The 27,786-nt window shown below is 40.0% G+C and overlaps 2 protein-coding genes across 9 annotated transcripts in view; one reads left to right on the top strand and one right to left on the bottom strand.

Annotated features, from left to right (window-relative positions):
- PHC3 (polyhomeotic homolog 3) overlaps positions 1-651 on the bottom strand; it is a 32,411-nt gene extending 31,760 nt beyond the window's left edge. For all 7 annotated transcript variants that reach the window (XR_013183702.1, XM_077184155.1, XM_077184156.1 and 4 more), the window contains exon 1: positions 215-651. Coding sequence is in view for 6 of the 7 variants with exons in the window: in XM_077184155.1 (XP_077040270.1) it covers positions 215-651 (437 nt within the window). In the remaining variant the exon portion in view is untranslated. The remainder of the gene's footprint in view (positions 1-214) is intronic.
- Positions 596-27,241, top strand: PRKCI (protein kinase C iota). 2 transcript variants are annotated; one of them, XM_054639528.2, is made up of 18 exons: positions 596-729; positions 7,789-7,910; positions 12,313-12,402; positions 13,756-13,806; positions 14,996-15,081; positions 16,095-16,235; positions 17,064-17,118; positions 17,589-17,647; positions 18,132-18,308; positions 19,026-19,123; positions 19,886-19,972; positions 20,587-20,722; positions 21,210-21,297; positions 22,230-22,355; positions 22,459-22,538; positions 23,477-23,566; positions 23,875-23,990; positions 24,735-27,241. In XM_054639528.2, exons 1-18 carry the CDS (start codon positions 614-616, stop codon positions 24,820-24,822), a joined length of 1,806 nt encoding a protein of 601 aa, XP_054495503.1. In that variant the 5' UTR covers positions 596-613; the 3' UTR covers positions 24,823-27,241. The 2 variants fall into 2 exon arrangements, with proteins under 2 accessions (XP_054495503.1, XP_077040276.1); XM_077184161.1 differs by lacking the exons at positions 596-729; positions 14,996-15,081 and having other exon boundaries at positions 7,863-7,910.
- Positions 27,242-27,786: the final 545 nt, after the last annotated feature.

Raw genomic sequence — 27,786 nt, 5'->3', positions numbered from 1 at the left:
CGCTCCGCTCCCGCCGCGCCGGCGCCGCGGCCGCCCGCAGCCCCGCCATGCTTCGCGCTGGGCCGTACCAACTGTGGGTGGGGGAGTGACACAGACCGCGGTGTTGCCCCGGTTCCGGACGCGGCGGCGGGAGCGGAGGGACCTGCGTGCGCCCTCTTACTCCCCTGACCGGGAGCGGCCGCTGCGGCGGCTCCGCTACGGGGCTGCCGGTTACCTGGGTGCCACCGCCGCCGCTGCCCCCCCTCCGTTGCGGCGTGGAGCATCCCGCTCCACAGGTGTGGAGTCCCGTCGGAGAGAGCCCATGTAGAGCGCAGGGGGACACGCACGGGACTGACAGCCGCATCCCGGGGCGGCGAAGCTGCCGCCCGGCGCTCTCCGGGCGCCTGCTCCGCCCCGTCGGGAGAAATCCTGCGCTGCCCTCCCGCGCCGCCTCGCCCCGCTCCGCTCCCCCTCTCCTTCTGCGCGGTCCCCTCCCGCCCCCGCGCGTGGTGCCGCCCGGCGCGGGCGGGGCGCGCTGGAGGCGCGGGGGTCGCGCAGCCGCCGCCCCGGCCCGCTCCGAGCCTGCGGCTCCCCCGCTCCGAGCCTGCGGCTGCCCCGGCCCGCCTCGGGGGCGATGCCGACACAGCGGGACGGCGGCGCCGGGAGCACCATGTCGGCTCCGGGCGGCCTTGGGGGCAGCCTCGGCGGAGACAGCGCCCACCAGGTCCGGGTGAAAGCCTACTACAAGGGGTGAGTGCGGGCGCCCAGCCCCCGGGGACGGCCGGGCGGAGAGCAGCGTTTGTTCGGGGCACCCGGGAATGCTCCTGGCTCAAGCCCTGGCTATGCCCTGACTTGTAGGGGTGGAGGGAAAGAGCGGAGGAAAAACACTCCACGACCAACCGGCCGTGCTGAAATGGGTGTCAAGTGCAGGGCTGGTGTCAGGGTTCGGGGGGAAGTCGGAGCCTCCCTTCTCCTGGAGTGGCCGTCCCGGTGAGCAAGGATGTGCTGCTGGAGCAGCCTCTGCCCTGCTCACCCTGCTTCCCTTCACCCCCAGGCCTCGGCTGCCCGTAATAAGTACATATCCCTTCATAACACACGCCAGGATGTTTGGGATCCAGCTTTCTCCTGGTCTTTCTATGTTAAGTGATGTTCAGGACTAAAGGAAGAGGATGTTTGTATGAAAATTTGTTTCATGGGTTTTTAGGCTGTTTGCCAGGGACCGAGCGATTTCCAGGGGAGTCTGTGAATGGTAACTCGGATGCCTCTACTGTCAATTATACTTCTGCTCTTAAAAAAACCCCAAAATACTAGACGGCTGTGAAATGGAAATCTGAATTTTTTGTGCTAATTCAGTGTCTCTCCAGCAATAACACACAGAGCAAAAGAAACGTTTCTGGCTTGGATTCACAGCCAGCTATTAAATAGTAACAGTTACAGGACTTAATAAGTTTCAGTGCAGGGGTTGCCAGTAGTTCATTGGGCCATTAAGTTTGAGGGGAGGTGATCTAAGCAGAAAACAATGTAGGTTGCATTTTTGGATTAAGTGTGAACACGATGCTCTTAATAGCTTCCTTCCAGTTATATGTGTTAAGCACAAGAAGAGGTGTAATAATTTTCAGTATTTACTCTCTGCTATCTCTAGCTGTGTAACTTTAAGGAGAGGTAGAGAAACTATGCTGAGCATCTGGTATTTGCTGCTGTGTTTGGTTTCTGGCTTGTGTCTGCTTTAGGGCTTTTCTTGACAGAAGTCTGTAGAAGTTACTGTAGAGACTGGCACAGTCGGTGGCTTTAAAGGACATGTGAGACACTGTCAAAGTATGTGAAATTCTGAGCTCTTTGTTTCACAGTCCCTTTAATCCACTTTTTCTTAAGGAAGCAAAGATGCCCCTGGCAATCAGCTGGTAGAGGTGTTCATTTGGTCAGACAGTGAACTAAAACCGGAACTCCTCTGGGTGAAAACCATTTATTTTTCTTCTGCTGGGTCACTTTTAATCTTGATCATTTCGACATGCAATCACATGGATTCTTGCTTTAGCACAGGGAGGAATCAGCCCAGGGCTGTGGGAGTGAGGAAAAAAATCTGCTACATTGGGCAGGAATGCTGGCTCATGACACTGGTAATAATTTCACAGGCACTGGAATGTTTCTTTTGAGTCTGTCCATTGACTTTTTATCTGTTAATGCAGTTATCAGTTTAATAATGGCATTGAGTCATAGAGGGTGTTGGTTAACCATTGTGAATACCAACAAACTAACAAGCTGAATGCCTTAGTCATGATTTATTTTGAGATGTTGGCAAATTATTCTCTCCACTTTCTTACAACAGAAAGTCTCAAGCCCCTTCTCAGACTTGCACTATCAAGTGGATATCAAAGCCAAACATTTTACCAGCACTTACCCTGAAATGACTCTGAGACTGAGAACTGAATGCTGATACCAAAGGCAGCTTTTTCCCCGTTCTTCAAATAAACTGTCTCAGAGCTGGGTCGAGGAATTAATGGGAAACAGTGTTAATCAGGAAGCGTTAATCTCTCCTAATTTCCTTTTAATGGAAGCATTTAAGTGGGTTGTAGAAGTTATTGGGAAAGTCTGGCTATGAAGGTCTTTTCATCTTCCAAAAAGAGTTTCTGGTTAAAAAGAAAAAGAAACAAAAAAACCACCAAGCCTACCCAACCCAGCCACTTAGAAGCACAGATTTGTTCTTGAAACGTTTGGGAATCTGATAGTCGGGATACTTCCCTGGGGCAAAGAGCCCAGCCTGAATCCCCAAAACTCGGCTGGCTCTGGCCGGGAGCCCAATTGCTTTTCTCAGCCAAGACAAAGACTTCACACAGGACCCTTTGAAGAGTCTTTGTTTCATTGAACCTTGCAGTGGTAATTCTTTATCTTAAATTCATGAAATATGTTAAAATAGGACGGGAAATTTTCCTAAAAATGAACACAGATCATGAGAATAAGGGGATGGGGAATTCCCAGAGACTTGGGAATTAGGGCATTGAGCTGAGCTTTTCCAGGTATTTTCTTCTCTCAGTTAAACTGTGCTTATCTTCCACATAGGATTGGTTGTTTAAAATTCTTAAAATAGTGTTACATATTTTAGAGAGTTACTGTGATCTGTGCAGTGTGTGTAACAGAGATTCCTGAGGGGGTTTTTAGGAATTCACTTTGTTACCCCAGAGGTGGATTTTTGTTGATACAATAACAAAATAGAGCAGCTCCGAGTGTATGGCACTAATCAGCATCTGTAATTACAACCATTTCGGCACTCTGATGATATTCAAAGTTTACCTTTTGTCTTACCTCGTTTGCTGGAGATGCTTTTCAGGTCACTACAAGAAGTTGTTATATCATTCATACGTCTGTTGTAGGAGTAGGGAACAGGTAGGAATAATTCACTGCTCGTGCTCAAGGAATCCTGCAGAATTCATGCTGATTTAAAAAACCAAACAGCTATAATAACCATTTTTCTGTCACGATTAGATCTGCTAGCATGTGTTGTTTCAGTGCCTGACATAGATTTTATGCTGGTTCTAGCTATGTAGGCTGTAATGTAGGTTAGATTTTTAATAAAAATGGGTTGATGCCAATGCTTTGCTCGCCTTCAGTTTGATTTGGTTCAAATGAAGAACACACCTGACTGTCCTCTCATGATACATGGTAAACCTGCTTCTTTTCTTAATTTTAATTACTTAATTACTTTTATTACATGAGTGGAAAAAGTGTGAGGAGAAAATATATTTTAATTGTAAAATCAAAATATACCTCCATGAAGATTTCCAGGGTATTAATTTCTTAAGGATTCTTGAATTTTGCATAATTTTTTTTTATTTTTCATTATCTTGGGCACTGTTTTTGATCAGTTTTTCAGTACAGCATCTTCTGTTGTCTGTTGGCAATCAAATTCTTTGTTGGAGAGCATTCAGTTTAAGAAAACTTTGAATTAAGCCTGTGAATACATTTTCCCCTCTTACTGTTTCAATATTTATTTATTTAGCTTTCTGACAATATATTTTTTTCCAGAAAAACAGACTTGCACAGGGGAAAGCAATACTTAAAATGGCTGTGAATGGCAGTGGCTGCACCTCACGGTACAGAAATGACCCTGACACAGCAGAATTTCCCAGGAGTCCTGTGGGGGGTCATTGTGGGGAGCTCTAATTAGACCTTTTCAAAGCCATAATGACTGGCCCAGGTGTGTGATGCATGTGTGGATATGTAGGTGAGATGTGTAATGTGTCTGTACATTCCCCCATACATAATATGGGATATGTGAGGCCGTCGGTGGAAAAGTCTAAAGTGGTAGTGTCTGTTCTTACAGGGTTGTTCTCTCACAGGAGTTCAAGATCAGAGTGAAAAATGAGGTACAGATATTGAATTGTGTTTAATTGTTGGCATTAGTTTTGAGATTTTTGTGTTGGATGGTTCTTTTTTTTTGGTTGAGGGACGTTTCAGATCTTGGATGATTTGTAAAAGAATGTGAGGAAAGCTGTTTGATCTCAGGAAAGGTGGAAAATATGGTCTTCTATATGTATTTAAAATATGTTCTCTAGTGTGTTTAGATTTACCATTTGCCTTTTCTCAGTCTTCCTAAGATTTATGTTTTACTGATTCTGGTTTTTGCAGGATATTGACTCCGACAGGCCTTCTAGTAGTATGAATAAATGATCTTTATTAATATTTATGAAAGATAGAAGTGATAGCATATGCAGTGAAAGTAATTCACGACAAGTTCTGTCTTGTATATTTGCATGTTTCCCACTCACAGGTCCCTGATTAAGACCAATTACAATAGCACTAAAACAAATTGTAAAAAGTCTGGTGCTTCCATAGTAAGAGTTAATTGGCACCTCCAGATGTGGTGGTGCAAAAGGTGTGCTTGAATCAGATTTTCTTCTGATTTCCTATGTGTGCCAAGAGGTGGCAAACAAAGGTATTTATTTCACCTTGGGATAGCTTTGTGACAAACATGCTTGTTCCAAGCAGTGTATAATCTTATCTTCATCACAAGGAAAGATATTGTCAAGAACATTTTCCCCACATCTCAGTAAAAGAAAACATTTTGTATCTTTAATGCAAGTCAGCAGGCTATGGTCCATATTCACTTTCCTTTGTCCCTTCATTTGGCCAACTAACTTTAATTTAAAATGCAAACTTTTTTCTCAATACAGTTTAGCTTCTTCTTGGCTTGAGTGAATGCAGCTTTTTCCTAAGGAAGGCATCACCAGTGCTGTGTTGGGGGCAAGAAGTGTGGAGACACCAAGGAGTGACAGCAGAACCATTGTGGAAGTGAGACCTGTGTCAGCAGAAGTGTCAGGGTCATCAGGGGAGTTCAAATGGCAAAATAAAGCAATAGAGAGACCTGTGACCTTTCAGTTCCTGTGTTATGTAGATACTGCTTGTGGAACCTTGTTTATACTTGACATCATCTTTCTCTTTTAATATTGCTGTTGGCTAGAGTTCTCTGAAAGACTGATTACTGTCTGCTATAGCAGAAGAGATATTCCAAATTGCTTTTTAACTCTTTGGTACATATCCTGCTAGAGGTATTAGAGTAGTAATTTAGAGAACATGCTTAAATTCTGAAATAATTAAACTCTTTTTTTCTGAAGGAAAACTGGTGTGCTACTTAAATTGCCAACAAGGAGTAAGAGTTTGGGGTTTTTTTCATTTGGTACTGGCTTTTACTTTAGAGATATGAAGAGATTCCAAGGCTGTTCAGTACATCTTAACATTGTGATTTTTCCTTTTTGCTGCAGTACAAATAAGTCTATTTTAAGTGAGCTTGAATCATCACATTTGAAAATGTGCTGAACAGATTTTCCTAATATATATATAATTTAATCTTCAGTTTTTGCTGAAGCATCAGTGATTAATCTCAAAAAGTGTGGTCTGTAACTTTCTGCTTTTCTGGCAGTAGCAGTCATTTAACAAACTCTACTGGCTAGTTCAATCCCAGAAAGCCCTGCAATGTAAATATATATAAATATAAATACTTTGGCTTCTCAGCACTCTTCAGAACTAATTTTTTTATTTAAGAATGTATTCTACAGTGAATATATCTGTGCTAAAATATGAATCAAGGAAGGGATGGTAAACTCAGTGAAGCTGCTAACTAAGCAGTGCCTGATTTCCTTCCCGGAAAAACAGGAAATACAGGTTAAGGCTTTGCCTGCTAATCCAGGCTTGCTGTGAGGTGGCTGCTGTGTGTCTGTGACAGTGACACACTGTCAGATCCTGTCAGATCCACCTTGTTGGCATTGGGCTCCCAGCTGGTGTTTTAGTAAAAGATGCAAAGAGAGGCCTTTGGGTCTGAGAGAAGAGTTGGCTGGGTTGGATGGATGTGACTGGGTCTTTCAAATAAAGCCCCATTTGCTGTAAGTGACTGTGCTGTGTCTAAATACCAGGGTCCACTTGTTGTTTGTTTTGCATTTTGTCTCACGTGGAAAGAACAGGAGCGATTCCTCTCCCAAATCCGTAGCAGCTTTTTGACTGCTTTATTCAGATTATTGAAGAGATGTTGTGTTTATCCTGGGCACACATCTGCTGTATTTCCTGGAGTCTGTCCCCTAACTAAACCTAGCCCAACTGATGATTCTCATGAATCCAGAAGCTGGCTCTCTGTTCTTACACAGTGCTTAGAAATTGCCAGTTGATTTTATTCCTGCTGCTGCTCTCAGAGGAGCCTCAGGCAAGCAGTTTGGTTTTTGTGTGCTCTCTGCCCCTCCTGAGCACTGTTCCGGTTCCATAACCACAGCATTTTATGTTAAGTCACCTTCTTGATCTCAATCTGCCCATGCACACGATGATTTAAAGATATTTAACTTGCTGCATGCTACACTTCAGTCTGGTAGGAACCTTGATGGGATTTCTGACCAGGTAAAAACTCTGTTGTTTCAATTATTTTTTTTTAGCTCCCCCAAGTAATCCTGGGCACTGGCACCCACCAGAGCAAATCCAGCTGGGGGAGGTTTTTATGGGAAGATTGAACTGGTAGCTCAAATATGGAGCTTTTATGCTATGTTTGAGGAGTGTGTTGTAAACAGCCTTCCTCTAACTGTGTCTCCCAACTCCTTTGGTTAAGGGTCTGAGCCCTGTCACCTGTACCCCTTTAAGGCCCAGCCAATACAGTGGGCCAGCATTTTTTGCTAACATACTAAAACCAGGCTAACTCACTTTTAGTTATCACAGAAATACCCATTCTGCATATGAGTAAAGCAGTACATTTCAATTCTAAGTATATGGCTCTCTGTCAGCCTTCCCCTTCATTGTGTGAAACACCACTCTTTTTAAAGGCATTTTGAATATTTGCACATGCCCCCAAATCTGCTAGGAAATCTGTTTAGTATTTGTCATTAATTCTTCATAACATCTACACAATCAAAATTTAGTTGGAGTAGATGTGTGTGTTTTTACATTTTGCTACTAATAACTAAATAACTGTTAAAGAGGAAGTAAAACCAGAAATATGTTAAACATTTGCAGCATTTCATTCTTGAGTTTCCACTGGTCTAAGAGATCTAATTTCTCTGTGTGGTTAATGTCTGCTGCAACTCACTCCATAGTTATGTATGGGCATAAAATCTGAGTTTTTCTGAGGCACATACCTGGAGGTTAAATGTCAAGTAATAAAAATCACTTGGAGCCCGACTTTGCTATAAGAAGGGAACTTAGGTACTTTATTTTTTGGTGGAAGATGCATTAGGGATGGGGTTAATATTTAATATTAGTGGTGTATGGAAGGTGTTGGAGATGATGATCAGTGTTATGTTTAGTGGAATAGTTTCTGAAGTTTATTTTTCTCTTTCCCAGGGACATCATGATAACCTATTTTGAGCCTTCCATCTCCTTTGAGGGCCTGTGCAGTGAAGTTCGAGACATGTGCTCCTTTGACAACGAGCAGCTTTTCACCATGAAGTGGATTGATGAGGAAGGTAAATCAGTGCTCATCAGTACATGGCTCAGCTTCCCAGCTTTTCTGTGCCTTTCATCTTTTCCTTTCCCTCTGCCTTCATAAGATAAGCTTATAAAACACAGAATTGACTCCAAAAATAAGTTATCCAATGCCTTCTTAAGTAGAGCTTAATGAAGAGGTATTTGTTTCACACTACTTAGTGTGTAGCTTGCTCTCTGTCTTTATAAACCAAACAAGACCTCAGTGACTACGAAAATGTTAATTAAATGTTAGATTTCTTATGAAGGCAACAGAAAGTACTCCTTTATAATGATGAAGATTCCCTTTATAGCCTATATTTTTGAAAGAGTTAAATGGACATTAAGTTATACAAATTGCAGTCTTTATCTAAAATATTGATATAATTTAATGTAATAGTTGAGTTGTATGTGTAACCAAAAACATTATATCTCAAGTGTTATTATCAGCTGTTACTTTAGCAACCTAAAATCTATTAACATATAGCTAATAATAAAACTTCTTCCAAATACTAATGATGTGTGGTAACTTTTCATCAAAGTGCAGTGACAGCCTTGACTGAGAACTCATCTTCAGTGCTTACATAATCCATCCTAAAGTTTACCTTGGATGAAAAACATCCAGAGTCTGTTCTCCCTGTTAACAGATGTCATCCATTGAGCTGTCTGTGTACAGTAGTAGTTTTTTTTAAGGTTATTTGTAGGTTCTGTTTTCTCAGTGGAATTAGTTCATCCCACACATAGGTTTTGAGCTACAGCTACAAGGAAGAGCCCTCTGAATTATGAGATTGCTGTGGAGTTATTTTAGCTGATGCAGTGCATAAAAGGCTGCAGTGTGCAGTGATTTGTTGGCTGTGGTTGGTGTTTGCATGCAGCCATCAGCATAAATGGTGCTTATGGAACTGTTTCCTCCCGTTTCAAATTGGGCCACTGCCAGTTCATTCAGCCTAAAGCTAAACGTGGAGCAAAGTTGACTTTTGGAAGTGCCATATAGGCAGGTGTGTTGAAGATTATATGGTCTTGGGAGTCTGAGCAGGTGGGGTTTTTTCTTCTCCTCGTCATTCCAAAGTTATTTATGTCAGGCAGATGCAGTACAGTAAAATGAACAGTGTTTATGGCTGAACTGTGCAGCAGAGCTACTGGGAGTTGAACATTTACTTTATAATATACTGGCTGTGTTGTTTTATCATCAGGAAGATAATGGACTCCTCACTGCAGTGGAGGAGTCTGAAGTGTCAGTCATAGCAGGAAATATATAGATATATTTTTAATAAACATTTTGTACTGATTCAGTAATTTACTTGAAGTCACAGTTTGTTCTGTCTCAATTTCGGCTCTTTAATTAGAGATTGGTTAATTTAAAAAAGGAAGGTTGTGGTTTGCCTGAACTATTTTCATCTGTAGGGTTTGATTTTCACAAGCAATCCATGTTTGCTTTAATCATTGACTTACTGTTTAATGTTAGTGGAGAAAAAGTTAATCTGCCAATAAGGAATGTGTTTAAAGCAAATCCTCCTGTCTTTATTGTGAATAATTCCTGCATGTACAATACATGGCTTCTTGCCAAGCTCCCTGCCTCTTCTCTCAGCACCACTCTGTAGTGTTTTCAGTTGATATTCTTTCTAGAAACTTGTTTTGCTTTACTGGAAAATGCCTCTATCACATCCTCTCCACCAACCTGAGGTTCACTGTTTAACAGTAGCATGAGGAAATGTGTGCTGTAGGCTGGTACTTGTTACACAACTGTTACTCATGGTTTTTATAGGCTGAGAGAAGATAAGGGGTCTGGGGCATCACTCCTTCCTGACTAAACTGGATTTACCTGGACACTGAGGTTTCGATTTGTCAAATACTAAATGTCTTTGCAAGATGAGGGCTTCACATGTAGCTACTCTGATTTCATAGAGGTAATGGCACACAAAGATTTAATTTGAGTGGAGTCATTTCCAAATCTTCAGATACAACTGGAAAATACAATGAACTTCATTTGATTTTAGACAAATTTCTATTTTTTCCATATATGGTCAGTTCAGCTTCACTCTGCCTTCTGAAACATCCTGTGGGTTGGACACTGGCCTTGTGTGTGTCTTCAGTCTGTTGTTTCTCACTATATAACTCAAAAGTAAATATTTTCCTATGTATCCCAAATTTGTACTACTCGAGCCTGTTGAGAGAGATGTCTGTAAACCTTCTGTTCTGAGTTTGCTTGTTCTTGAGACCCTCTTTTGCTTCTGCCAAAAGGAAACACAGAACTGTTTGCACAGGTGTCAGAAACAAATGAAGAAAAACTGGTTTGTTGATTCTCATAGTGAGTCTGAGTAAACACAATTGTTCCTTCTCCTCCCATCCTGCTCTGCACAGTGTAAGTTTGTGCTGTGGGTGGGCACTGTGGTGTCCAGGTGTCCAGCTCTAGGGGGAAGTGGTTTGGTGGAAAATGACTGGTGGCTTCAAAACTCATCTGGAGGATTTTGATGTGCAGGAAACAATAAAGACAGAACTCTGAAAATGGACCATTTACATTTATTATTTATATTTTTTGCAATAGCATAGAATGCACAGAACCACAGAATGGTTTGGGTTGGAAGGATGTTACAGATCATCTCATTCCACCCCCTGCCATGAGCAGGGACCCCTTCCACAATCCCAGGTTGCCCAGAGCCCCATCCTGTCTGGTCTTGGACACTTCAGAGATGGGGAGGCCACAGCTTCTGTGGGCACCCTGTGCCAGGGCCTCCCCACCCTCACAGGGAAGAATTTTTTCCCAATATATGATCTAAACCCATTCTCTGTCAGTGTGAAGCCATTCCCCCTGTCCTGTCAGTCCATCCCTTGTAGACAGTCTCTCTCTTCACATTCCTTGTTGGCTCCTTCAGGTCTTAGAAGGCCACAATTAGGTCACCCCAAAGCTGCTCCAGGCTGAGCAGTCCCAGCTGTCCCAGCCTTTCCTCATAGCTGAGTCCTCCATCCCTGTAATCAACTCGGTGACCTCCTCTGGGCTGGCTCCAACAGGTCCATGTCCTTTCTGTTCTGGGGGAAGATACATTGGAACAAATGCATTGTGATACATTAGAAACAAAACAAATTCTCTGGAAAAGCATCTGTGGGGTGAGTTGAAATACCTCCTGCTGCTGGGTGTGTGGTTGCACTGAAAAGCTTTAGCTGTGGCTGTATTAATTTAGATGCCTTGCAGTATAAAACACAAAGAGAATAGTTAATGGTCTGTTGCTTGTGAACTTTCTGACTGTGGCATTGACTGAGGACTCAAAGCAGTAAAACTTCCAGACTGGATCCAGTTTAGCTGGGATGGAAATTATTCTGCCTTCCTCCAGTTTGGTTACCCATAGCCAGTTTGCCACTTAAAGACATGGAAAGTATTATTTCTGTTGAAAATTAGGAATATGGAAAGGCAGACTTGCTGTATGATATTTGGGCTAAAAATGAGCTGCTCCTGCTGGAGGACAAGCAGGCAGCGATAAATCCCTTGTTCTTGCACAGAACATCTTGTGTAGATGAAGGGGGGGAAAAAGTTAAGCTAATAACTAGAAGTATTTTCTTTCTTTGGGGCAGTGATGATTGAGACTCAACATTGTTTCTAAAATGTTTCAGTTACAGTATTATTTTGGAAAAGGCTTATTCTTTTAGGGGGGTAATTTTTTAATAATGTTACTAATCTGCATCCGGCGCCAAAAAAAACCAGAAAAGTTTGAGAAACTTTATCATCAAGGATTTGGTATGTCATTTAGTCTGCACCATCACAAATGGTCAACAAAACTGCAGTTCTTTTATTAAAAAAATGAGAAACAAAGCCAGCCAACTCCCACCTTTCTTTTGCCTTGGTGTCCTTTCTTTAAGGAATTTTATTTCAAATAGTTGTGTGAGTGTGAAAGTAGTAGTTACAGATGAGAAAAACAGGGTGTTGCACTTAGATTATGTTTGTCAAAAGTTTCCCTTGAGGTTTGAGGAGAGACTTGAGCTCTAACTGCTTTTGCAGCTCCTGGTGCAAGTCATGGCAGTGCTGAAGCAGCTGTGAAAATAGAATTGACTCAGTTTTAATTAAAAATCCAAGAAATAAAAGGTAATCTTAGAAGGCTTTTAGGTGCTGGAATACAGCCTGCACCTCCTGTACTGAAACAATGTATAACCATTCTTGTAGCAATGATGTTTTGTTCTTATGATCGGCTTGCCTCTTGGGAATATCCCATATTTTTATTTTCCCTGAAACAATTCAATATTACTCTATTTTCAGATATACTCTTTGAACAGTGTTAAGAATAAATACTAACACATTTGAGAATATTGGATTTTTTCTACAACAATTATCCTGGAACCAACTGTGAACTACTGGAAACTACTGAATGGTATGGAATTACCTGGGTTGAGTTTTGTGATATTTTCTTTCCACAGGAGATCCATGTACTGTTTCCTCTCAGCTGGAGTTAGAAGAGGCCTTTAGGCTGTATGAACTAAACAAGGATTCAGAGCTTCTGATCCATGGTAGGTGAAATTTACTGAAATTTACTGCTGCTCATGTTTGTACCTGTGAATGAGTGGAATTCTTGCCTTCCATTCTGTGCCTTTCACACCGTTCTCCCCTCAGGCCTGTGGCCATCCTGTCAAGGGATGCTGACAACCATTCACTGTGCTTTTAGCTCTGCTTTTTTAAATTAAGGGAGAAAAAAATAATTTGCTGATAGTTTATTCATGAAATCCAGTCTCTGTTTCTTCATTCATTCAGCCTTCAGACACTTACTGGCAGTGAATGGTAGAAGTGAAAAAGTACAAGTTATTTATTTATTAGAGTTATACATTATCCTGAAGTTGATTATGAATAAGTGCTTTAGAGCAGCATCTCTATTAGGGAAAAAAGTTAATGAGCTCAATTTGTGATGGCAGATTAATCAAAAGTTCAACTTTTCTAAAATTAAGTACTTCAGTTTTAAACTTAATAATGTCATGCCCCTGTTTAATGTGTAGTTGCTCAATTTTTGTTGTTCAGGGTTATATGCCTATTTTGGCAGCTTCTCCAGAATATTTTTCTAGCTATTTGTAACTTTTTATCAGTAGAAGGTCAATCTTGGTTTATCAGAAATGAGAGCAGAAAAATCATCATTATGAAGTGTTGGTGTGTTACCCTACAGAATCTCAACAGGCTCCTTTTCTTAAAAATATACCAAATATCTAGTTTATCATCAGCCCATTTGAAAGGAAAAGACAGTTTTCCAGCTTCCCACAGAGAGTTTTAAAAAGGGGAAGAATATAATCCATTTGTAGATAGATTTCACCTGCTTTTGTGCAGGTCGAGTTTTTCATCTGCCCTTTCTCCGTTAATTTTTGTGTTGATAAGCTTCTGATTAAACTGGCACCAGGGCTGTCTGTCCAATTTATACTTCTCTCTGATGGCTGCTGAAGCCAAATAAATTGTAGAAGATGGGTAGTGTTACTGAAGCTAAATAAATTGTGAAAAAAAAATACTTACATAGTCAACATCCTCTGTAACAGTTAGGACACTGTCATATAAGACATTTATAGTACTTAGAAATCTTGACTGACTGTGAACATTGGCCACATGAAAAACCAAAATCATTACGTTTTCTAGTTACTGTCTTTAAGAAATAGCTTCGTTTATTCTGTTATTTGAGTGTATTTCTCATGTATGTCACTGCTATGCCCAGCAAAAGGGATTTGTGGTGGTTTGCAGCTCACCTGTTCTTAAAGAAGGTTTTGTTGAAGTGCAGTCAGTGCTGTTCTCTAGATGGTTGAATGTCTTTCAGGAGTGTTGTATTGAACCCAAATATTTATTTTCTATCTGAAATGAAAGCTAATCAGAAGTTAATGTCTTTCTTGCAGTGTTTCCTTGTGTCCCAGAGAGGCCTGGCATGCCTTGTCCAGGAGAAGATAGTAAGTAGACATTTCAGCTAAGAAATACAGAAAATCAGTTCAGATTTCCTGTCTTAGCAGATTTTGACGTTCTTTGGTTTGGCATCCCAGACTTATGAATATTAATAATGCAAATCTGTAAAAATCAAATATTTAAAAGGAAGAGGAAATCTTGCTAAACTTAACGTTTTTCACTTCTGAGTCATTGTTAATAAGCATTTCACATTCCTGTTAACTATCCACGTCACTCTGCTTTCCTTGCTTTTGCCTCTTCATTCATGACAGTTTTTTATCCTATTCCTGTCTTTTGGGGATTTGCCAGATTGCTGGCTGACAGTTGTGAGCAGAGGCTTGTAACAATGGTAATGACTTGTCATGTCACTATTTACACATCTGTGGTTAATTCATTTGAAATTGATGTTTAGGTGCTATCAGGAGGATTCTCCAAAAACTGCTAGTGTGTTAACTGTTCTAGACATTAAAGAGGTTATTTCCCCCCACTCTTAAAGTTTTATAAGAAAGGGTGTGTCTGTTATGCACACAAGCATCTGTCAGCTTGGTGTCCAAATCTCTGACCAATCCAATCTACAAATGCATGTTTAAAAGTTAACTTGGGCAGAATGGGTAATGCTGGTTATCTAAAAAATGAGGTTGCAGACAAAATCAGAAAGATATTTACAGCTCAGTGTAGTTTTTCATATCTCAGTTTTCAGTTTTGGTTTCTGACATGCCTCAAGTAATGAAAAATAAAGTAATAGCTAAAAAAAGAAAAAAATTATTAGTGGCAGCTGTGGATTTAAAACACTGGAGGATTTGTCAAGCAATCTTATAAATCAGGACATGCTCCCAATTCACCTCCCTTCCTCCTTTCCCTTCCCCACAGCTTCTCCCCAAGGTGAGCTGAGGTATGTGTATTCTTTGCACACAAGTGCTTGTATTGTTTGGATAATTTACCTTCTTTTGACTCACTGTTCCTTTTAACTTCAGAAAAATCAGAGTTAATTTTGAGTTGATCAGGATATTCTACTTCAAATGTTCTCCAAATCTTAAAAAAAAAAGGAAAAAGATACTTGGAGCATTCCTCTGTTTCTGTAAAGAGCAGGAGTGAAACTTTAGTCTGCAGGTTACTCTGCACAGAAACCTCCAGGAGAAGATGCTGTAGCTCTGTGTTTGTATTTGTCTGGATATAATCCTGTGTTTTTCCTCTTAGAGTCCATTTATCGCCGAGGCGCCCGCCGGTGGCGAAAGCTCTATTGTGCAAATGGTCACACTTTCCAAGCCAAACGATTTAACAGGGTGAGACTCTTGTTGGGTACTTAAAGCCATGATACAGGGATGTCTTATTTTCATAATGATGATGCCACTGCCTTGAAAAGTTATCAGGTAGTTTATTCTCATTTTTTGTTGTTTGTCTATACAATTCTGGTAATTCTGTATCTTTAGAAAACTTAAGCAATATTAAATCATCGGGAACTTGAATTTGAAAAAAAACCAAAAGAAATTGGTTGCAATTACATATACTCTGAAAGCATAATGTCAAAGCTCCTGTGTTCCATTAAAACCTTCCCAGAGGGCAAACTGGAATGTATTAGATGGCTAAAAGTAGATACTCAGTTTTTCAGCTTCTAGGAGTAAAATGGTCTGAACTTGCTTATGATGCATGGACTTTTCTTTCATGACTTTTAAAGGAGAAAGCTGAGATGTTTCTCCAGGCAGCCTGTTCCTGGTGCCATATAATCAACTGAAAATAACAAACCATTCGGAATGTTTTCAGGAAGCAAGGGTCACATATAATTAGCTAAGGACCAAGAAGGCTCTGCTGTGTTTAAAAACATCAACAGCAAAAACCAAACCCAAAATATTTGAGTAAGTCAGGTCCCTTGACAGCTTCAATAATCTTTCCTTCTTCTCTAAGCTTAGTGTATTGTGTGCTTAATGCTTGAGATCGTCTCCACTAAACTTCATCTTGAGCATCCTCATGTCTAACTTCAGCTTTTTTGTTCTTGTTTTTTGACCTCATCTGGGTTAAAGGCTGTCAAGGCACCACAATTAAATCAGTTAAATCTACTCTTGCCTCCATAGGCACCCTGTTTTCATGGATCTTTGGAGTTGTTTTGTGAATGTCCTTCAGCGAGTGGTGACCTTCCCATTCGCATTGGCTGGTTGTTGAAGCTTCTCCTCTCCTGCCTTGCTCTGTAAGGACTCACTACAGAGAAAACAGGAGATGAGCTTGGTTAATGCACATGTGGCTGGATCCTTTTATTCTTCAGTTTTGCTCTTGAGTGAGTTTGGTTGGTTTCTGGTTGCAGAGAGCTCACTGTGCCATCTGCACTGACCGGATATGGGGCCTGGGGCGCCAGGGCTACAAGTGCATCAACTGCAAACTCCTCGTTCACAAGAAGTGTCACAAACTTGTCAACATTGAATGTGGCCGACACACACTACAGCCAGTAAGTAAAACTGACCTGATAAATTGTCTCAAAAAAGAAGCAACCAACCAATCAAACAAATAACCCCCTCCCCTCATTTTATACTGTTGGTTGTCAAACTGCAGCCTGCAAATAATCGCAGTAGTTGAAACAGAATTTTTATGGTTACCATGACTTTTGCAAGAAAGTTTGGTTGTTCACCAAGCAAAATTGCAACTTCTAGCAAGACAGGAGCCTAATCTGACATTATTTCCCTTGTCACATATAAGGGACATTTAATCCCTCCTTCACAGGGATGTTGCATAGCCTGTATATATGTACACACTATTTTGCATCTTCAAAATGGATAGGTGGATTAAATTCTCTAAATATAGATTATTGGACTATTTCCCATTTACAGCAAAAGAATAGGAAGAGCAGAAATTTTGACTTTTCTCCCAAGAAATTCAATCATCTTCAATTCTTAAGTTCTGAGAAAAGTTGAGATTATTACTACTCCTGGTTTAATAAAGCAAACAGCTCTAAGTCTGTATTTTGGGAATTCTTTTGACTAATATATATACTGCTGAAGGACTTGAGTTTTTCTATCTCACTTCTCATATGCTGTATTTCTTTCTCTTTTGTCTCTTCTGCAGCTTCTGGAAACATATAATGACTTCTAGAAAAAAGGGAAAATAAAGAATGTGGTTGTTTATTTCATTGTGTATGTTTTAGTAACTATGTTGACTAATCAAGTTAAAAAGTAGCTAGATTATATTCCTCAGGGCTCATTAATTTCATTTTTTGATTCTAAAATAATGTGTCTGACACTTGGACAGTCTATTACAAAAATCCTGTTTATGTTTGCAGGAACCAATAATGCCTATGGATCCATCATCAGTGCATTCAGATAATGTAGAAACAGGTAAAATCAATAATGTTTTTCTTTAAATTACTATAAGTTGCTGAAAAGCGAATTTTGAAATAAAATTATTTTAAAAGCCCTTTTTTGCTTTTTTCATAGAATAAGAAAAGTAAGACAGCTTCTTAATCATAAGGGGGATATAAATAAAAAATTCCAGTTTTCCACATCTTACCAGTTTCAGAAACTTGACTAAACAAAGAAGAATTTATGCTGTCAGTTACATTTAGTAAGCATTAAAATGCCATGATCAGGCAAAAAAACCTAAAAACGAAACGTGTATTCTTGTGGCAGTCAGAGTGATTGTCCTAATGCCAACCCATCCATTTTGAATACTTGCAATAGAAGCATTTTAACTGTGTTTCTCTGACTAATGGAAGCATTTAAACTGTTTCTTTGACTGTGGAAATTTTAAGGCAGAAGAAAATCCTGTTGTGTTGCATCAGTCTAATAAATTTTTCTTGCACTTCCAGTGATACCATACAATCCCTCAAGTCATGAGAGCCTGGACCACGTTGGTGAAGAAAAAGAGGTAAAATATCTTATCCAAGCTAACTCTGTACATGGAATCACAGAGTATCTGAAGTTGGAAGGAGCCCATGAGGATTTTCAGAGATCTTAAAGCCTGTGTGTCTCAATTTCAACATTTCAGTAGTTTTATTTGCCACAAACTGAAAATTAGCACAGAGGGCACATTTGGGTTGCTCCTGAGATGTGTGCATGTGTGGCTTGCATGCTGCTTTATTTTGAAATAAAATAAAGTTGAGTTGAGATGTGCTTTGATTGAGAAAGTGTTCTAAATTCTCTCTGTTTGGTTTATTTCTTATCTGCCAAGACTCCTTTGCCTCCTTTGTTTCCCAGCACATTCCTTTCCAGGACAGTACAGTCTTAAGATAACAAGTGTTAATTGAATTGCTTGTTTATTTTAATTCTGAAATGTTGTTTGAAATGCTGACTTTTGCAGTTGCTGACACTAGCAAGGCTGCTTCCTCATTTCAATGCATCTTTATCCACAGGCAATGAGCATTAGGGAAAGTGGCAAAGCTTCCTCCAGTCTGGGCCTGCAGGATTTTGATTTGCTCCGGGTCATTGGAAGGGGCAGCTATGCCAAAGTGCTGCTGGTGCGGCTGAAGAAAACCGAGCGCATTTATGCCATGAAGGTGGTGAAGAAAGAGCTCGTCAACGATGATGAGGTGGGCAAGGTGTTCTCAGTCAATTGGGCAACTCTTCCAGACAGCTCCAGTGTCCCCCAGAGGTGGGAGCCAGGTCTGGGCTGCAGCACTCAGTGAGAATTCTACATGTGGCTTCTTGTACTGCTCTGTAGGAGGTTCACGAGGCAGGTCACCAGGTGCAGTCTGATTTTCATATGTTCAAGTCTGGGTTTTTGTCACAAAGAAATCTCACCATGTTATTTTAGTTGCTTGTTAAATCAGACCCCCATCTTAGCAATTTTTGCACAGTGATTAGTGCAAACATGTCAGAAATTGCACTATTAAACTGCTAAAAACTTCTTGATATCGAGGATTTGCCTTGGGTTTCTTTAGACTACTCTGAAAACATTGGAGTGACTGTGGCTTGCTGTCCAAGAGCTTCTGCATTTATTTCTCAGTCTACCATTAATTCTTTCCGTATTTCTTGGTACTACTTTACATTTCCCTGCACCAGTTTATTGTTTGTAGATTAGTGTTTTCATTCCCAAGGTGCTTCCACAGTGAGGCTAAGAGTAGAGGACATCCAGGAAATAAAAAGTATGCTATTGCTTCACATTTCAGAACTATAGAATATTTAATTTCTTGCAAGTAAAACAAGGACAGCAAAGCCCTTGAATGTCTTTCTGCTAATTGTCATTAATACTTGACCTAAGAAGTGCAACAATCCTTTTCTGAATGTCACTTTTCTTCAAAAAATAGGATATTGATTGGGTTCAGACAGAGAAACACGTCTTCGAACAGGCCTCAAATCATCCCTTTCTGGTCGGACTGCACTCTTGCTTCCAGACAGAAAGCAGGTAAAGGTCATAAATTAATAATAAATTAGTCTTATTAAAAACATTTCATCCTATCAGGCACTTCAAAGGCCTAAATTTACAGCATAAAGTGTTAGGTAGCAAAGTCAATTTGTAAGTTTTGTAAATCTTGGTAGTATTTTATGATCCAAGTGTCATGTGCATCTGAGGTTTTCAGATGGGGAAAATGTACAGTACTGGTAGATGTGGTGGGAAGGATTCTGGACAGGAAGAGAAGTGCACCTAGTAGGAAAAAAGGGATTGAGAATATGTGATAGAAGAGAATGTAGAATGGAAGGAAAAAAAGGCTTGAGGACATGAAAATCAAAAGTACAAAAACCAAGGAATAATTGTCTCAAACTTGCCTGGATTCTTTGAAGACAAATCTGTGAGCAAGACCCAGAAAATAGACTGTGAGTTTTCAAAAGGAAAACCAAGCAATAGAGAAGAAAACTATTCTTTTTCTATTCTGTACAGTAATAGAAACTGATGTGGCTCCATACAGCCATGTGTGTAGTAATGACAAGCAGTACCTGCAATGGATGAGGAATATGGGAACATTACATTCCTTTAGCAATGAAGGAATTATCTAGAGAAGCTTTGTATACTTGATTTTTAACTTTGGGAATTTATTCAAAGGTAAAACCAGCTGTGGTGCCAGAGATGGGAGGAGTGGAATGGGCATTGTTCTATAGCAGACCTGTAACATCTCCCACCTCTTTCAGCTGTGCACACAATCATTGGTAACAATCCTGTGTATTCCAGGTTATTCTTTGTTATAGAGTATGTCAATGGAGGAGATCTGATGTTCCATATGCAGAGGCAGAGGAAGCTGCCAGAGGAACATGCCAGGTGTGTCTCATTCCAGATTTCTTGCATCAAAACAGTGGTTTTCTGACAGAGTGCAGCAGTGCAGAGATTATAAGGGATGAGCCAGCAAATCCTCTCCAGATGTTAAGGATTTAAGAAATGTGAAACTGCATCCTCCTTTTGCTGCTGCAAGCCACCATGTTTTTGTTTCAAGAAGGAACTGTAGTAGGAAGCATTTAGATGCTGTTTGCACTGGCATTATTCTGTATGACTTCAGTCTGCTATTTTTTTCTAGAAGAACAGTTCTGTGGTATTTTTTTTTTCATATCTAATGATATCAATGTGTTTCTTGTACAACAACCACTACCAGCTGTCCAGGCAAATGCTGAGTTCTTGGTGCATATGCTTGATCTCAGATGGTGAGATAAAAGGGATGATTGCAGGAGACATTACTATTAACTAAAGACAACTTTCAAAGTGCATGGAAACATTTGTATGATTATAAACAATTTGCCACTTCTCTGTGTAAGAAGAATAAAATACTTAAGATTGTATAGAAAATATATTAAGATAGTATAGAAAATATCACACTACCGAGACTGTGTTATTGTGCTTTTGGGTTTTGATTACTTAATCAGTATTTCTTTCTACACTAGGTTTTATTCTGCTGAAATCAGTCTAGCACTGAACTATTTACATGAGCGAGGGATAATCTACAGGGATTTAAAACTGGATAACGTGCTCTTAGATTCTGAAGGGCATATTAAACTCACAGATTATGGCATGTGCAAGGTAAGATCTAGTTTCTTGCTAACAAGAAAAATCAACAATTAAGAAATTGTTATAAATTAAAAGATGAGGAGCCTTTTAAAGTGAAATTTCAATATCTCTCTTCGTACACAGTGCACACAGGCTGTATATTCATTTCACTTCCACATGTGGAGAAAAGGCAAATGCCAGAGTGCACAGGCTACACTTACATAAAGCTCCTGGATCAACTTGTCTGGGAGGGGTTGGCTGAAATAGTCAGGATAAGGTGATTTCAAAAGAGGTTGAAATGATCAGTCACTTGCTCCTGTTTGGATTCTGTGGCACTGCCCGTTTCCCCTGGGAAAACTTTTGTCACTACAAAGACACTGGAGCACGGCTTTGACTTTGCCAGGGAATTGCCATAATGCTGGTTATTCAAGACTTAATTAATTCAAAGTGAAGCTCTTAGCAGAGAAGTGTGGGATCTTCAGTTAACTGTAAAGTATTTTCTCCCCATGTTTTCCTAAAGGAGGGCCTGAGGCCTGGTGACACAACCAGCACGTTCTGTGGGACTCCAAACTATATTGCACCTGAAATTCTCCGCGGAGAGGATTACGGTAAATGGAATTTCTTGTAGCTACTTTCTAACTTTCACCTTATCTCTTCTTATTGGAGTTGTTTCAGCAGTAGAAAGTAAAAATCTCCATTAGACACATGATCAATCTTGATTCCACATGCTGTCTGAAAAAGTAAATAAAGCCTTCAAAGGAAGAACGGAAAACATCACACAAAGCAAATGAGATACTCTGCATTGCACATTTTAAATTCTTTTGAACAGTCTTGAAGAATAGCTTGAGTCTTCCAAATTTATTATTGTTTATAACTATTTTAGATACTACTGATGATATACTTGCAGTCTGGAATTGTATTTGGTTTTGGAGCTTTACATTTGGCAGCAATGATAGATTAGATACAAATTCATTGCAAAAAGGCCTAGATAGTAGATGTCCCTTTACGTTTTTTTTTTTTTTTTTTAATTTACCATCTTATTTCAATCAAATATTTCTTTCATGCTGGCTTCAGATACTCCTGCTTATCACAAGCTTTCTAGGCCAGCCAGACTGTATCAGCCCCAGCCTGGCTACTGGGGATTTCCTTTAGCAGTGAATAGTAGGGGAGATATGCTTTGCTCCATGAATGACTGACTTGCTGCTATTAAGACTCACACAGTTCCTCCTTGGCCTTATCTCTCACCCTGGATAATGCACTGTTGGTTAGTAATGATTAGGCTTAAATATTATCTAAACCTTGGTTAAGGGCTTAACACCAACCTTTAACCTCTTTGCATTTCCTCTGCAGAGCATCTCCTCCTGTTGTGTACATAATGATCCATGTAATGTCTGCTGCAGTCCTTATCTCCTTTATTCAGCTAATTGGAAAGACTGGCAATACTTAAATTTTTAACTTATTCTTCTCTGTTTTTAGCCCCAGAGGTGTTGGTATTTTCGTTGTGCAAAACTCCAGTGGTGTTTTCTCTCTTGAATTCCAGGCTTCAGCGTGGACTGGTGGGCCCTTGGTGTGCTGATGTTTGAGATGATGGCGGGCCGGTCACCGTTTGACATCGTCGGGAGTTCTGATAACCCTGACCAGAACACAGAGGATTATCTCTTCCAAGGTAAGTACCATCAGTGTTCCTGCACTTCAGTGCTTTGCTTCTACTTAGCCTTTAAACTAACTTCAAAGATGCAAAGGCTGATAGGAACCTTGTTTTCTTGCAGTAATTTTGGAAAAACAGATCCGAATTCCACGATCCCTCTCTGTGAAAGCAGCAGGTGTTCTAAAGAGTTTCCTTAACAAGGTAAGAGCTGATGTACTTTATCTGCCATATACAGAAACAGGGTAGAAAAGGTGAGAGCCTAAAGCAGAATTTTAGTGGGGTTGGGGGCCCTATTCTAGATATTTTTCATAAAATCTGAAGCTCCTGGTTCTCAAACTGGGATTATAAGTAAATTCCAAAGTGAAAGGCATAGAAATGCTCCAAGTGATTTCTTTAACCTGGAGAATTGAACAAATTTACCAGATTTAGTTTGGTTCTGAGAGAAGCAGCTGAGCAAATCATTTGGACAGCTTCTGATGACTACCTGGAGGGAGATGCAGAGGCAGGATGTGCTCACTGCTTGCAGGGGCCTCTCTAGCCTGAGAGCCAGAAGGTGCACGTGTGGTAGTGGATGATGTGCACTTGCTGGCTTTTAGTGAGTGTTATGTGAGTGGGAAGAAAGAGATACAGGAGAAACCAGTTTTGGATAAATTATTCTAAGGAAGTCACACCATTCACTGCACACTGTTACAGCTCCCTGGTAGTGTGTGCATGTTTGTACCTGGAGATGGAATTGTCTTGTTAAAATAAGCTTCTTTCCACAGTATTTACCAAGAGCTGCAGTGTGATCTCCTGGCATAATCTGTTCAGGGAAGAGCAAGGGAAGGTGGAGGGAAAGAATGAAATTTGTTAGTAATCTAACCAAGCCTGCTCTAAAACCTATGGCATGTTTAACAGGTCTGAATGAAAATGAAGAAAATCAGCATAGTCAGTTATATAAAATTCAGTTAAGGGCTTCCATATATTCCTCCCTATTTCAAAGGGTAAATTTGAGCAATTTCCAAAATAAATAATGCTAATTTAGTTCTCCAGCATTCCTTGTAACTCTGGTGTTTCATTTCTCATGGGATTTGTAACATTGGCATTTTATTCATGTGTAGGCTGTGGCATTCATTTGGAAATATTTTCTCCTTGCACAGGATCCAAAGGAACGCTTGGGCTGCCATCCTCAGACAGGGTTTGCAGATATCCAGGGCCATCCCTTCTTCCGCAACGTTGACTGGGATCTGGTATGTGAATGCCCCTGCCTTGCCTGAGGTTCTTTGCATGCAGTGACAAAGTTGTTTTGAGCTTGACAAAGTTGTTTTGAGCCTAAGAGAGGACCTTAAGCTCAAAAACATTAAGCTCTTAATTTATATTGTACCAAAATTACAATACACAATCTTTTTTCCCTTTTACACACAATAAGTGCAGTAGATTATTAGAAGGATTGTAGAAAGTATAAAAAATAAACTTAATAGTAATTTCTAGCCTTATTTAAAAATAATTCAATCGGTTGTAATTCATTGTCAGTGTGACTAAGTGCATTTATTCTTAGATGGAGCAAAAGCAAGTGGTGCCTCCATTTAAACCAAATATATCTGGAGAATTTGGTCTGGATAACTTTGATTCCCAATTTACCAATGAACCTGTGCAGCTCACTCCAGATGATGAGTAAGTAATGTGGAATTGAAGAAGTTCAGAGAGGAGAAGAAGCTTTTTTTTTAAACTTGTTTGGGTGTTTTATATTGATAGTAGTCAGGTGAGATTATCCTGGCTGAAAAGCCTTTATAAAATGCATGATAATGTGCTTGATTTTGGTAGTGGATTTGTGGTTCCTTACTCTTGAGAGGCCCTGATTTGGGATGGGGAGGGCAGGACCTTTCTAGTTTGATTGAACCGCTTGTTGTTCACATTTTAGGAATTTTTATAGGGTTTTATATAACATAGCATATAAATATATAGTATATAAATATAAACTGTGTATATTAAATGTTGCCTATGCACCTTAATCGGGTCTGAAATCCAACTTCTTCCTCATCCCTTTCTAAATGCAGACTGTACAAATTATGTTTAGAAAAGTTGCTGATGCAGGTGCAGCATCAATCACATCCTAATGTTTTCAGGTCCTTACAAAACTGACTGTTTAGGGCAAGTTTTGAAACTGCAAACCTTGCAGACTGCTTTGTGAGTTAGTGAGTGAAGCCCAGTCACTGCTTTTGAGGGGTTTTGTGTTTTGGTACCATTACTGGGGTTAAAAGAACCCAGTGGTAACTGTAAAGGTAGAGAGGGACAAAAGAGGGAAGGGAAATTTTCTCAATTGCAGTCTACTGAGCAGTTTAAATTTTAAGTCAAACTATCAGTTAATGTTATCTTTTTAATTTTGCTCAACTAATGATTGTTTTTTAATCCTAATAGTGATATTGTGAAGAAGATTGACCAGTCTGAATTTGAAGGCTTTGAATACATAAATCCTCTTTTGATGTCAGCTGAGGAATGTGTCTGAATTCTCCATTTCTGAACTGTGCCAATTGTTACTCCGTTTGTTTCTGCATGGATAAACATCTCTCCATTTGGATGCACTTGCATAAAATGAGTAACTCAACATCCTGCCCTTGCCACCACCTAGTGTGAATTTTCTTTTTGTATTGATTATTGTCCAGGACAGTTGTTAGGCTGAACCTTCAGCTGCCGGATTTAAAATGTTAGAACTTTCTAACAATTTTGCCAAATTTGAATTGTAATACAGGAGTTGGTCTCTGGGGCTCCTGACTGAACAAAGGGTCTGACTGTATAGTTTGCCAGTACAGTGTTCTGAGCAAGGAAAGGTTTTCAGTGCTTAATGAAAACAAATTGCATCAGGTGATGTAATAAATTATCCTTCAAGGATTTCAGATTTTTCAGCAAGATGAGAAAGAACTTATCACTTCTGTAGTTCCAAATCTCTTCTCTCTGAACATCTGATTTCCCTGTTCTAGACATAGAAATTAGAGCTTTATTTGTGCCCTTCAGACTGAAATGACAGCAAGGAGAGCAGATATTTACACTGAGTAGGTCAAGACTGGCTGCTTTCGTGGGGAATATTGATCCTACCCTGAAGGAGACTATTAACTCCATATCAGAATTGGTAGACTTTGCTCCAGCACTCACACTAGGAATTGTACACTGATACAGAGAGTGCCTTCCTAGCCTGGCCCTTCCAGCAAGGGTTGGGCACGGCATCAAGTGTCAGTTTAATGAAAGAATTCTGTTAACTCTTTGAGAAGTTAAAATCTGTACAGAGTAATTCAGCAGTAATGGGCAGCTAATACTGAACCTCACCCTATTTATTGCTTTTATACTTGCTGTCTTAACTGCATCAGAAGTGCACACGGTACAGCCACAGCCTGGAAAAGGGCATTGGTTCCTTTTTTATCTTACTGCCACTCTGCTGAGAATGAGTTCCACTTTGCCAGTGGAAAAAGCATATCTAGAATAAAATAGGTGCTGTCCACAATGACTCCCTTACTTCTGCCCTTAGAGATGGTGATTTGTACTCACAATCAGACCTGAAATGTTGGTAGCAGGCTCAAGGAAAGCAATTGAAAGAATGGGTGGAACTAGGACTAAGAGGTGTATTTCTTACATTTCATGTTAGTAAGCAGTGTAATATACAGCACAGATAATTCTTATTTTTAATGCTAAAGCAATAGTTATGAATGTGTTGAGCTGAAGAAATGCCAAATGTACCACTTTTTTTTTTAATTGTTATTATTTTGGGGAAAAGGGATTAAGAGACACTGAGGGAAGGAATCTGTGTTCTGTAAGAGCTGTAAGACAAGATAAGCGTCACTGAAAGCAGACCTGAGAATCTGTAAGCCCAAGTTGGCAAACATTATCTGAAGCTTTTAGTAGACTTTTGCTTGGCCAGTGTCTTTCTGTGAAAATCCTTGTATGGCAACACTAATTTCATAGCACAAGTTTTCTGGTGTATGTCTGTTCACTTCCATGTCAGCTGCAAGCAGAGAGATTGCACAAATCCACACTGGTGTCATGGTATGAGATTTAGTTCATGTTTTTCTTTGCAATGTGAATAGGAGACTCTTTAGTATTGGGCTGAGTTTCCAAAACTGAGAAGTGATTTGGGGGGCTTCAGTTTCAGGAAAGCATGTAACCTCCTCACTGCTAAAAATCAGGTTTCCTTAAATTCAAGTTGCATCTTTTCAAATTTAAAATATCAGAGTGAACCTTCCTTTAAAGAGCACCTAATGGAGTCAAGTGAACTGCTCAAAATGGTGATTGTTTGGCCTCTGACTCCTGTACCCACATGATCAGTTTAGACATTAGGGCATAACTGATACTAAACCTGGGAATCATTTAAGGCAAACAACAAAAGCCTTGTCTCTACAGTGGCATAATTTCCTACAAGGTATTAAGGGAAATGGCTTCATGTAAGGAAGGACATTTCTGCCATTCATCACAGAAGAGTAAAGCAAAAGTTAACTTTTTTTATAATGTCACAGAAAAAAAACCTTTTCTATTTGCATATCTAACCATTAAGAACGTTGCAAAGTGACAAATATCTTAAATTACAGTAAATCCATTTTTACACTTTAATTTTCTCCAAAGTGCCATGATATTAACTGTTATTTTTCATTGTTAAGCATACAGCAACTATCATAAATATTCAGAAGGGACATTGGGTGTAAACATTCCAGTGCAGTAGGTTTTGTTTTTTGGAGAACATGTCTGCATCAGAAGCATGATGTATTTATGTGGAGTAACCTCTTTTTTGTACACGAGTTGGATTCCTATGGGTGCTCTGCTAGTTAATATTGTCACTACTATTTTCCTGTTTCATGTGGAATATGGTCTTGAACGTTGTTGTGTAATCATTCCCTTTATTTGTGCACACTTTTTACTTTAAATAAAACATTTATATTAGACCTCTGTGTGTTAAAATCTCAGAGAAATACTGTGAAATGCTGGTCTTTTCTTGGGATCATCATCTGACCCTTTTAAACCATCCATATCCCATGGGAGTCTTGTTCTAATCTTTTCATTTCTTGTAGAAAATTGCACTGGGATGGGCCACAGCAACCTAAGAAATGCCTTTTTCACCCTGCATTTGCCAAACATGTCTGAGAATTCAGGTTTTGCTCCAGCGTCATTCCTCAGCCTTATGCTCATCTTGTCCTTTGGAAAAATACCATCCTTGTAGGTTCTGTCTTTTCCTTCCAACACCAGTGATGAGACTGGGAGGCATCAGTCCCCTGCACAGAGACAAAAATCTTAAAGGAAAACACAAAATGCTATAATACAAAATTCAGCCTGTTCATCCAAGGGCTCTTTCAGCTGGAACTCGTACAACGTCATCTTAACTGCCAGAGCTGGGATTTGGAGTTCAGAGCAATGCTCTCGTCTGCTGCACTTACTTCTGCATGATTTATTTCTTTGTTTCTGCAACTCCTCCCCTGCATTCTCACATTTC

This window comes from Agelaius phoeniceus, chromosome 10 (genome assembly GCF_051311805.1).
Source record: "Agelaius phoeniceus isolate bAgePho1 chromosome 10, bAgePho1.hap1, whole genome shotgun sequence".
Classification (NCBI taxonomy): domain Eukaryota; kingdom Metazoa; phylum Chordata; class Aves; order Passeriformes; family Icteridae; genus Agelaius; species Agelaius phoeniceus.
The sequence above is the reverse complement of the archived record's forward strand: the minus strand, read 5'-3'. Positions and strand labels throughout refer to the sequence as shown.

What these genes read in the sequence shown, in the direction of transcription:
- PRKCI (XM_054639528.2), top strand. Translation starts at nt 614, where the DNA reads ATGCCGACACAGCGGGACGGCGGCGCCGGGAGCACCATGTCGGCTCCG. An exon ending in GAAGTGGATTGATGAGGAAG is followed by an intron (nt 7,911 to 12,312) that starts GTAAATCAGTGC and finishes TTCTTTCCACAG; the next exon opens with GAGATCCATGTACTGTTTCC. An exon ending in TCTCCGCGGAGAGGATTACG is followed by an intron (nt 21,298 to 22,229) that starts GTAAATGGAATT and finishes CTTGAATTCCAG; the next exon opens with GCTTCAGCGTGGACTGGTGG.